General features: G+C 48.0%; 1 protein-coding gene across 2 annotated transcripts in view; it reads left to right on the top strand.

Moving 5' to 3' along the window:
• The window catches only part of NRG2 (neuregulin 2), a 339,799-nt gene extending 328,082 nt beyond the window's left edge, over nt 1–11,717 (top strand). For both annotated transcript variants that reach the window (XM_075068052.1, XM_032801760.2), the window contains 2 exons: nt 387–611; nt 9,390–11,717. In XM_075068052.1, the coding sequence (XP_074924153.1) occupies nt 387–611; nt 9,390–10,047 (883 nt within the window). In that variant the 3' untranslated portion in view covers nt 10,048–11,717. The remainder of the gene's footprint in view (nt 1–386; nt 612–9,389) is intronic.
• The last annotated feature ends 338 nt before the right edge of the window (nt 11,718–12,055 follow it).

Raw genomic sequence — 12,055 nt, forward strand, 5'->3', positions numbered from 1 at the left:
AAGTTCTTTGGATCAGGACTGTTTTCCTGCTCTGGAATCTCTGTGTTCCCCACCTAATTCTCTGCTGGCAAACTTCATTAACTCCAGTTGCCTAATCTGCACATGCCATAAGGCAGTCAGGCATCTGTTTGTCCTCCCCTGTGCCCACAAGCAGTTGCACCCAAATTCACTGTGGACAAAACAAGTGAAGGCCAGGTTTTGAAAACTAGCCCCCCATTTAAACACATTGCTTTTAGAAAGAGAAGCAAAGTGAATACAGAGTGTGGATTTCTAACCTTCCTTCAGAATGGCTCCGAGCCACAGACTGCCTGAAGGAACAGGTGTTGTGTAGCAGGGCATGGCAGAAGTTCTCCCTGACTGTTGTTGATCTGTGGTTTGCTCCGCAGGCAGGAAAGCCACACATGGAGCTTGGACCGCACAGAGAGCCTGACTTCTGATTCGCAGTCTGGTATGATGCTCTCTTCAGTGGGAACCAGTAAATGCAACAGCCCTGCCTGTGTCGAGGCCCGCACCCGGCGAGGAGCTGCGTATTGCATTGAGGACTCGAGAAGACCCACGATGCAATACAGGGATTCTGTGGATTCGCTGCGAGACTCGCCACACAGCGAGAGGTCAGCGCTCACTGCTTTGTGCCATCAGCTCTGGGGCTGATGACTGTTATTGGTTACTAGGGTTTGCTGGTGGAAGAGAAGGACAGTAGAGAGGGGCATCCAGACCAGATCCATATTGGACATAAAATACTTCACCAGAACAGAACTCCACTTGGGCTGGTGTCCTGTCTTTGAGAATGGCCCATAGCAAAAGCTTCAGACACAGATGCAAAACCTCTCACAATTGACAGTTATGCAATAGCCTGCCCCTGGTGGAAATTTCTCCCTACCACCAAGCAGTTCATGTTGCTGTATGGTATTCCCTGAAGCATCAGAGCTTTTCTCTCTTATACATTTTAAATGTAAATAAGAGCGAACGTTTGACAGCATCAGGGTGACTTCTGGGGACAGGTTGGGGCTTAGATCTTCTCTCAGTCCATGACCAAGGACTCCAAGCTTGCTGACCACCTGTGGCACGGGGAATAGAATTCCTCTCCCAAAAGAGAAACCCCAATCCTGTGAGTGACAGAAGCTGCTCCAATAGCTTAGTACAAAGAACCTGCAGCCCTGAGCAGCTCTGACACATTCTAGCCAGTAAAGAGCAGTGCTACATGTATGCATCAGCCCCTGCTGTGCATGGCCTAGGGTTGGAAAAGTAGCTGATGATCCAGGCAGGGAACTTATCTAAGTGAAGATGAAGTAGAGAGAAGGGGTTGGATTCACTGAAGATTGGGTTGTTTTTAATGGTGAGAGGGGACTACCTGGATTTGAAAGCCTTCACTCTGGTTGGCTCACTACTAGCTGGGCTTGTTACATCGGCTCTCAGCAGGGAAAGGTAATAGATTTCATTTTCCTTTTGGAGGGAGGGATTTCCCCTAGCCCGGCCTCCAAATGCTGCTGAAGCAGTGTGACGGGGCTGGCCGTGGGAGAATGCTCCCAGGATAGGCCCTGCATCAGGCTGTCATGGAGAACTCTCCATGCTGGGGCTGGGAGGAGTGTGTCAGAGGTGGGAGGGAGAAGAGCTGTGGGGATTCTAGCCAGTGCTGCTGCCATAGGCAGCCAGGGAGGTCCTGCCTCCATTGCACACTAGCCCTTAGATCAGCCTGGAATAAGGCAGAGCCTCCTCTCCTGGCCCACACCTGTGTGTGCTGCACCTCCAGAGAGCCCCAGTTGCACCTTGAATATGGACAACATGGTGAGGGCTTGTGAGGGTCTCATAAGGCTGGGGGAAGGATCAGGCTGTACCAAATACACCATGTCCAGCGCAGCAGATGAGACACAGACAATGCAGAGGGGAAGGCAAGGGGAGCAGAGTACAGCAGTGCTGTATGCAAGTGCCACAAGCCTAGGGGAAAACAAAATGAACCGGACAAGCTGCGTGCAGGATTGATGGCCCCACTGGTGTTGTGGAACCAATGGGAGACAGTCAGGAAAGCTGGCCTATTGACTCTGGAGGCTATGCTCTTCATAGGAGGAGAAAGCCAGACACATGCCTGTGCTAGAGGACAGAGGAGTCACCTTCTAGTGAAATCTAGATGGCAAGAGAAGAAAACGACAGCATGGACACTCTGGGTCCTGATACATGAGAAAGGAAATAACAGTGCCCGACAAGTCTCTGGCCCAGGTCAAAGCAGAGTAAAAGCAAAGATCAGGCCCTTCGCTGAAAGATAGTGGAGACAGGAAAGGTACCGGACCTGGTGCTTAGCATCCTGGTGGTTTGCAATACCAAGATGTCTGAGGTAGATGCAGCCAAACCAGGGGGCATCAATGGAGATTTAACATAAATTCCACTGAAGTATGCAGTGAAACCTGTTCATAAAGGCCACCAAAGGGAAGCACTGTATTAGTGCTGGTTACAATAGGTGGCCACAGAAACACTCATGGGGCTAAGACTACCTGGCTGTTAAGACCGGGGAGGGTGGCTAGCTGGGGCCTCTTAGCATAGATCCCACTCACTGTGTCTCTTGTTTGGCAAGGTGGAGAATACAGTGAAAGGCACGATCACTTGCACTTGGTATTAACCAATTAGGAGTCATAGAGCTGAGCATAGGGGAGAGCCAGTGGAGAAAGGATCTCTCGGGGCTTTAGCTCCTAAGGGAGGGGAGCATGGGAAGCTGAAATCATAGGGCGTTTTACTGTGACACATCTAATGGTTGGAAACTGAGGCAGTTAGTAGGAAGAGGCCCCACAGAGTGAGGTACCAAGGGAAAGGTGGAAATAAAAAGTACAATGCTGGGTGTTGAGCAGTTCTTCCCACCACGCAGAGTGCACAGGATCACAGACAGACTCCTGTGCTGAAGAAGTGTGTCATTTATTTGCTGCTTCACTGAGCGATCGGTCCATCAAACTAGTGCACAGTATAGGGTTAAATGCAGGCGACCCCCATATTCGGGTGCTCACCTTAAATACTGTTACAAAGTTATTCATTTTACATTGTATAAACACCTTTCTGCCTAGCACGAAGATTAGTTTGCCAACTCGGTTGTTACCTGATTGGATTGCTGACCCAGTTGTTTATCTGATCTGATTGCGGGCTCAGCTTTCCACCAGCTGTTCTCTTTCCTCGCCAGACAAGCAGGCATCTTTTCACATACATCCCACATATTCCATCCTAAAATATACATCCTACATATTCCATCCTACACTGGGGGACCCGAGAGTAAAAAGCACAAATGCAAGTGTGTGATTTCAAAGGGAAATCCAGAATAAGAAAGCAAGCCAGTGACTAAAAGAAGACCTTACAAAGGACTTGAAAATTGAACTTTGCAGGGGCAGGAAGTGAGGTGAGATCTTCTAGAAATCAAATAAGAGAGACAAGAGAGAGAATGAAATTCATAGATTTATAGATTTCAAGACAAGCAGGGCCCATGATGATGATCTAGTCTGAGCTCCTATATAGCACAGGTCAGAGATTTCATTCCTGCTTCAAGCCCAGAAACCTATGGCTGAAGCAGACAGATAGAACTTGATCTAGATATCCCATGTGAGGGAGAATTTACCACATTCCTTGACAAGGGGGAGAGGTTGTGTTTGGATGTATGAGAGAGAGGGAAGGAGTCAATGGAAATAAGATTTCTACAAACGTATCTAGGAAAAGAAGAAAGGGAAGAGAAGTGGAGGAGCTCTGTCAAGGGAGGAGGAAAACTCAATCCAGAAGAGTGCTGGGATGATTATAGGACCAGAGCCGGCTCCAGGCACCAGCCCAGCAAGCAGGTGCTTGGGGCGGCCAACGGAGAGGGGTGGCACTTCCAGCTCTTCAGCGGCAATTTGGCTACGGGTCCCTCACTCCCTCTCAGAGCAAAGGACCTGCCGCTGAAGATAGAAGTGGGGGCAGTAGAGCCACAGATCGTGATCGCAGCTTTTTTTTTGCTGCTTTGGGCGGCAAAAACCCTGGAGCTGGCCCTGTATAGGACTGGGGAAAATCTGAGTCATTGTTCTAAAGCTTTGTCTGGATTCAGTGCGTGGGTCTCTTTCTTTCTCCTCCATCCCCTCTACTTATCCCAAATGTCTGCACCTTTACAGAGGTAACTGACCCAATTCCATTGCCTCTTTCCTGAAGCTCTGATCTCTGTCTCAGAGCTCTCTCCACAATCCCCACCTGCTGTATTTCTGCACGTCTCCCTCCCTTCGGCCCCATCGCTCCTTTCACGATCTCTAGGCTGACCTCGCTGCTGGTCTCAGCCTCCTCGTCCCTTCCACACACACACACACCCCCTGGCTTCTCTCCTTTCAGTTGATTCCATCAACCCTTTCATTTCTCACAACTCCTCTCTTGATTCCTGTGCCTCCCTCTCCTGATGCTCTGTCTGCCCTTTAATCTCCTCCCTCTGCATCTGCTGTTTCTGTGCCTGCAGCCATGCTGCTGAGTGCCCTTGGGCAATGTCTTGGGCCTGCACTGAACTCCTCTATGTCAGTTCTTTTTAGTGCTTCCAAAGCGTGGCATCTCTTCTCCTCATGCTCCCTCCGGACACCTCACCCTCCTCTGCCTGCTTCTCTGCCCAGCAGCTTTCCAGTATTTCCCAACCGCCCATAAGAACTCTCCCCTGCCACTGACCCTTCCACTTCTAACTCCACCCTTTCCTTCTTCATGCCCTCTGGGCTTCCCAGGCCTGACTGTGACTCTGCCTCCAAACCCTCCACCCCATTGCTTCCCATCTCTTGTCCTTCTCCCCTGCTCTTTATCTCTAGCTCTATGACTCCTTTCCATATCCCCACCCGCACCAACTGGCTCCCAGCCTGGAAATAAACTCCTTGGGATGGAATTGTCTCTCTACCTACCATCTTAGCTCCACCACCCTCCTCTACTGGCTTTCTGGGTCTTACCACCCCTCCCTACCTGCCTGGGTTCTGACTTCTGCTCTACCTCAGACCCTGAAGGCAGAGGATCTTGATCTCTCATGCTAAGTATCATTAAGGAGCTGGTGAAGAAAATGGAATGTGTGGAGAGACTCTTCCCTGATGTCCTCATGAGTTCTCATCCTGCAGAGGAAACTGCAGAACCTATTAGAATTGGACAAAGGGCAAATGTGAAGCAAACCCAGTGACTGCACAGCTGGGTATTCCAGTGCAGATCCTAGCGAAGGCGAGGAGGTTCAGTATCCAAATGAAACCACTGGGAAAAGGGAACCTAGCAACTACAGTGGGGGAAATTTTCAGACAACGTTCCTTTTTCACTGAAAAATGCAGATGCAGGTTGACCAAAATGTTTTCAAATTCATGGAATTGTTTCAGTCAAACAAAAAAAATTCTGAAAAAATCAAAACGTTTCAACTTTCTTTGTGAATTTTACTTCAATTTGATTCAGGAAAGAAGTTAAAAAAGCTAAGAAATCCCTCAGAAACCAAACCAAACCTTTCATTTGACCCAAAGCTGGATATTTTTTTTTTTTTTTCGGTTTGCTGATTTTTCCTCCCATTTTTCCGGCTGGCCACTGACCTGAAGAATTGGTTATTTGCCCAGCTCTGCTAGCTACCGGCTACCACGGCACAGATCATCCAGGTGATCAGAGCCCCCCCCCATAGAACTATAGATGCTGTGGCCCAAAGCAGCACAGCAGCTAACATTTACCTTGATTTCTCTAAAGCTGTTATTACAGCCCCCACCCCCCAGAATGTAGAGATGAATGCCAGCAGGGGCCAAGACTGGCTGGCAGACTGTAGGCACTACGAGAAAACAGGACACCCTCAGAACAGGGAAAGCATCAACAGGACCCAGGCTCCAGGTCTGTGCTACTAAACATTCACTTGTTCTTTTTAAACATTCACTGTAGTTCCTGTGGAATGATCGGGGGCATAACGTGATCTCCCCCTGAGTCAGGGCTAGATTCTGCCACTAGGAGGCAGGAGTGCAGTGCACAGGGGCAGCCCAGAAGCAACGGCTCAGCAGGACTCAGCCCCCATTTCTCCTGGGGGGCTTTTTGGGAGCATACACCAGAGCAGTGGCTCCACCAACCTGCGGGAGAGCACAGTGTGCACTCTCCTCTGTGTTCAGCTAACAGGTGTGGTGGTGGCCATGGAGGGGGACAGAACCATGCCTCTCCACCCTGCCCACTTGTGGGCAGCTAGCACCCACGTGGGCACTCGCAGGGAGCGAGGTGGTCCCCATTGCTAGGTGAGAAGGGCATCACCTTTCATCCTTTCCAGCCCCATCCCAACAGGGTTTGGTCATCATCTGTGCAGCCAGCCCCAAGCTTGAAGGTCTAATAAGCAGCAGAGGAGCTCTCCAAGCAGCACGAGTCATATGGCAGGCTGGAAGAGCCAGGCAGCTCTAAATTCGATGAGATTTAGGATAGCTAAATGCAAGGTGAGGTACCGAGGGAGATCCCGTAATCAGTCCAAATAGAAACAGGAGGCTGCTGCTTAGAAAGCAGCTGTGCGGTCAGAGAGCCCTGCAGGTTAGAGCGGAGGTTATTGGAGATGAGCTCACGCTCTAATGCTCTTGCTAACAGAGCAAATGAAATCCTGAGTGCGTGTCTATAAATAGAGGGATCTCTCCTAAGCCAGGTAATGAGTGTTTTATACAGCCATGGTGTGTGTGTGCTGAGGATATTGAGTGCACTTTGGGACCCTGGTTAGAGAAAAGCCATTGCAGAGCTAGAGAGAGGGCAGAGAAAGGCACTCGAGGGTGTCACAGAAGATGAGAGCCTGGGATGGTGCTGGTGGAAGGGCAGATACCAGGAACGTTGCACAAAACATATGTGTTGGTAAAGCAGGAAAGGGATTGCCCTGGCACAGAGGGAGGGGGGAGCCAGAGGACAGGTCTGGAACTAAGGGCCTGATCCAAAGCCCATCAGTTTCGATGGAGAAGGCCCCAAAGTAGATAGTGTGAGTATAAAGGGCCAGGCTGTGGCTGTGCAGGGAGCATAGATAGCAGAGGCGACCTGTCCTGGTGCGAGCTCTCTGAGGTCTTGCCTCCTAGAGCACAGGGAGGGGGTGACATCAGCGTGTCTGGGCACTAGGTGTGCCAGAAAGGCTGATTCTTTTGGCAACACTAGACTGGCATAGTCCAGGGTTATGGACTGTGATTGTCCCTGGGCAAGGGCACAGGTGTCAGGGAGGGCATGCTGCCCTTTCCTCTTCTCTGTGCACTCGTCCAGGAAGGTGATCGGGCAATGGATGTAATTGCTGAATGAGGCAAATACATGGGGTGAAATGCTAGACATTGGCATTGTATGTCTCTAGCGGTGTTTTCCAACCCAGCCGTCTAGGGCTTTCTCATCTAAGAGCAGGAGTGCAGGAAAAACCCAGGGAGAAGAGAAAAGGCTCCTGGTGAGGTCCCATCTCCTCTGTACCAGTTTGTTACTCTGTGAGCTGGTGTCCCTCCTCTCTGTGATGATCGGCTTATGCTCCAACCCCCCTGCTTCAGTGTACCTCCAGTGAACTCCGTGGTGTCACACTGGTGAAAGGGCTGCAGGACAGACCCAGCATGCACCTCTTTTGTGCATATCATTTAAAGGAGCTGTGTGAGCATCAAAAAGCTACAACCCTATGCACCTCAGGAGAACTTACTGTCTTTGAGCTGTGCTATAAACAAGCAAACAAACACTGCTCTGTTTTGTGTCACCCAAATTTACAGTCATCCTGGGCCATTTACGGTACCAGCTCTGTGTCACCCAAATTTACAGTCAGCCTGGGCCACTTACATACCAACTCTGTGTCACCTGAATGTAGTCATCCTGGGCCATTTACATACCAACTCTGGGTCACCTGAATGTACATTCATCCTGGGCCATTTACATACAACTCTGTGTCACCTGAATGTACAGTCATCTTGGGCCATTTACATACAACTCTGTGTCACCTGAATGTATAGTCATCCTGGGCTATTTATGCACCAGCTCTGTGTCACCAAAATGTACCATCATATTAGGGCCATTTACTTACCACTTTTATATTCTATCTATAAAATGGCCCTTTCCATATAGCTCAAAGGCCAAGCACAAAATCTAATATAACCCCACAAATCAGCCACTGCTTGGAGGGAGATCAAAGAATAATCCCCTCCCACCCACCTCATCCTCTCCCAGCCAGCTCCTCAAGCCACTGTTCTGAGGGCCTTGCAATGCACCCAGGATGTTAACAAATGTTGGGCTTGATCATCCAAGGTCCAAGATGCTGAGTACCCCCCATTGCATTGCATTGTGTTGTGTTGGTAACAGAAGCACTCTTCTCTTGGCTCTTGAGTGGTCCAGCCCTTCAGCATGGGTTAGAAGCTGCAGTTTTGATGGAGGTGGTATCTTTTGGAGGAGGGTTTTGCGCTCCAGTGTTGTGGGCAAATTTCACCTTTGTTACTTAAATTTACCTATCTACATTCTCACTGTTGCTTCAACTGGATGTTATCCTTCGCTTCCTAAACTGTCGTGCAGTGTGTCTGGCATTGCGAGATGGATGGTGCATCTTACCTCAGAGGTGGCTAGATTTCATTGGTGAATGTCATAACCCCTGTGTTAGCTTCGCCCCAGTATAGACACCCAGAGCATCCAGTTTTCACATGCAGGTAACTCAAGCTGCTGCACAAGATGCTGGCATAAGACCATAGGGCTCACCGTACCAGATGGGACCAACAGTACAATGGATCTATTGTCCTGTGAGCAACAGTGGCCAGCACCAGGTAGTACAGAGGAAGGTGTAAACCCCCATTCTCAACAAATATGCACTCACATGCCCATTGGGCTAGTGGGTGACTTCAGGTGTCCAAATGGAGGGCTTGTATGGCCTGTAATAGGGCAACCACTTTTGGAAATAGGCCTTACAGTCTGTAAAATGACTTGGGACTTGGTTCTTCTGGGCGAAATTTAAAGCATGAGGGCGCGGGTGTGTCAGTTACAGTGTGAAGGGTGTGGGTGCATCAGTTACCATGTGAGGACATGAGTGTGTCAGTTACTGTGTGAGGGCGTGGGTGCATCAGTTACCGTGTGAGGGTGCGGGTGTGTCAGTTACTGTGTGAGGGCGCGGGTGTGTCAGTTACAGTGTGAGGGGCGTGGGTGCATCAGTTACTGTGTGAGGATGTGGGTGCATCAGATACCCTGTGAGGGCGCGGTTGTGTCAGTTATTTTGTGAGGGGTGTGGGTGCATCAGTTACTTTGTGAGGGCGTGGGTGTGTCAGTTACTGTGTGAAGTCTCAGGTGTGTCAGTTACCATGTGTGGGGCGTGGGGGTGTCAATTACTATGCAAGGGTGTGGTTGTGTTAGCTATTTGACCCTGGTAGTTTGGACCTCAGGGTCAGCTATTCAAATGGGAAGAATAATACCTGGAAAGCTCATGTCAATCAGGATCCTAATGTAGTTGTTTCTCTTTTCAGGTATGTGTCTGCTCTGACAACACCAGCACGTTTGTCTCCTGTCGACTTCCATTACTCACTCACTGCACAGGTACCTACCTTCGAGATCACCTCCCCCAATTCTGCTCACGCGGTGTCCCTTCCACCTGCGGCACCCGTTAGCTTCCGAGTGGAAGAGCAGCAGCCTTTACTGCGACGCTATCAGGTGCCCTTCCAGGATATGCAGAGATATGACAGTTACTACCAAAGGAAGAGCTACTTGAATGAGAGCATGGGGAGCCTGCCTTCGAGCCCCTTCCGCATCACGGAGGATGATGAGTATGAAACGACACAAGAGTACATCCCAGCACTAGAACAACCAAAGAAAACAGCGAGCAACAACAGGCGGTGGAAAAGATCTAAACTCAACGGGCAGGTCTCACACAGAGCCCGGACGGTCAGAGACTCCTTCTCAGGAAGCAGTGCTTCATATAGTGAGTCTGATGAGGAGCTCATGGCGGAGAGCACCCCGTTCTTAAGCATTCAAAACACTGAGGCAATGAACACAGATTCGCCACCGCTGTATCGGCCGGGAGACAGCAGGACTTACTATTCCTTCGAGAGACAAAGCGCACAGTTGGAGAGCGGGCAAAGCAGATCGACACACACAAGACCCAAACAGGACTCGGCTCCTCTTTAGAAGCCACACAAACTCACACACCCACAAACACACCTGTATCAAAAAGGAGGAAAGATATTTTTATTTTGTATAAAAGAGGAAAAAATATAACAAATCAAATGTTTTATTTTCATTTTAGCAAAGTTGTCTTATAATAGCTAACAGCAAAGACTTTTTTATAGGGAATCTCTATTTATATGTAACATCTTGACTTACAGCTTCCGAGAGAAAAAAACACAAACAAAACAAAACAAACAAACAAACAAATAAATAAATAAAAGATGGGCCAATTTTTGACAACTTAAAAATAGAAAAACAAAATCGTGGTGCCTTTTTTGCTGTATGCTAATACCAGAGTCCATGCTGAGGATTACGTTTCAGTAGCATTCTTAAGATCATAGGTTTTAGTTCAAGACAACTTACCATGTTAAGGGCACTTTCCCATTTGAAAAAACAGCACCCTCCCCTTTGCCCCATCTCTGGATGTTTATGATCTCGTTCTTGAAAACATTGTTATAACACACACAAATGACGTGTGTATGTATATTCTCATTAATACCTCCTAAGGGGAATCCATCTTGCCCACTCCAATAGTTGTAGTTTTGCTTGTTTCAGGATGGGGAAATTACATACCAGAATGCAGAAATAATGGGTTGTTTTTTTCAACATCGGTAGGAAAAGGGGAAAAAAGCATACAGTAGCAACAACCCTTGCAATATATTTGTTGACTGTGTTACTTGTGGGGTCCCAGGTAAAACTCACTCATTTTGGCACAGTTTTGTGAAGTTGTAGTCAAATGAATAAAACGTTTACATGGATGTGGTAAAATATTATGTATTTATATATGGTTGAATCCACTTTATTGGTGCAGACCCTGATGGGAAGGGAAACAGCCCACTGCAGCAGTTACAGACAAGCACTCTTGACTGGTCAATTGTTTTAAAAGGTGGCAGTACAGTATTGCAAGAAACAACGTGAAGCTTAGACAGAGTTACATATTGGCCATGATAGTACGGAAAAGTAGAGCAAAGGACATGGAGAAGTTAGTGACAGCACGACCACCAGTATAGCCCTGCTAGTTGCTGTGCATCAGCTATAGATAGTGTTGAGTGTGCTCCATATGCAATTGATCCCTTTTTAAAGTCACTGCAATGCATCCCCAGAACCCTGCCTCTGGCCAATGAAACAGGCGGGCAATGTAGCAGGAAAGCCATTCAGTGGATTCTTCTGTATCCATGTGCCGTATATTGTAAAGAAAGTTGTTATTGTAATGTACCAGTGTTAACATAATAACTTGCTATCAAAGATGGACATCATGTTTGGGGCAGCCCTGGCCCCTGGACCCGTGGCTCAAAGAGACAGTGCTGTGTGTCCAATCAGCGGAACATTCACATGTGAAAGTGCCCCTCCTTTCAGTTCACTGCAGCAACCCTGTTTACATTGTAGCCTGACTTATTTCTTTTTATATTTTCACTTCTGCATGTCCTTTGCATTTCAGATACTGTAGATTGGATGCATGGTGAAGCTGTGACTGAGAAGATAATACAACAACTGACAGTGTATTTCATTTAACTTTTAGCAATAAAGTAACTAAACCCTCTATTCTTCACCCACAATGGGGTCAAATGGAAACTCTGCTAATTAGTCATAAGATGATTGTAAACATTTGCTCTGGATTGTCTGAATGTCTGAACTCTTGACTGTTTAACACTTGAACATTTTTTATATTATAAATAAAATAAGAAATAATTAACATGTTTCCAGCATTAATCTTAATCAGTGATCAAATTGGTGGTGGGAAGAGTAGTGTTACACAATCCCAAACTCCACCCACAGTCTGAAGCTTCATCCACAGTCCTAAACTCCACTTACATCCCAGTGTAGCTGGATGTTGGAGCTAAAATTCTCAGTATCAAGCTAGCTGAAAGAGACATTTCAACTGCCGCCATTATGCTTCAGAGTTGAGGTGAATGGAAGGGGATGGTCAGTCCACACTTTTCTCAGAGCTATTGTTGCATTCTGTGTTTGC

This window comes from Chelonoidis abingdonii, chromosome 7 (assembly GCF_003597395.2).
Source record: "Chelonoidis abingdonii isolate Lonesome George chromosome 7, CheloAbing_2.0, whole genome shotgun sequence".
NCBI lineage: Eukaryota > Metazoa > Chordata > Testudines > Testudinidae > Chelonoidis > Chelonoidis abingdonii.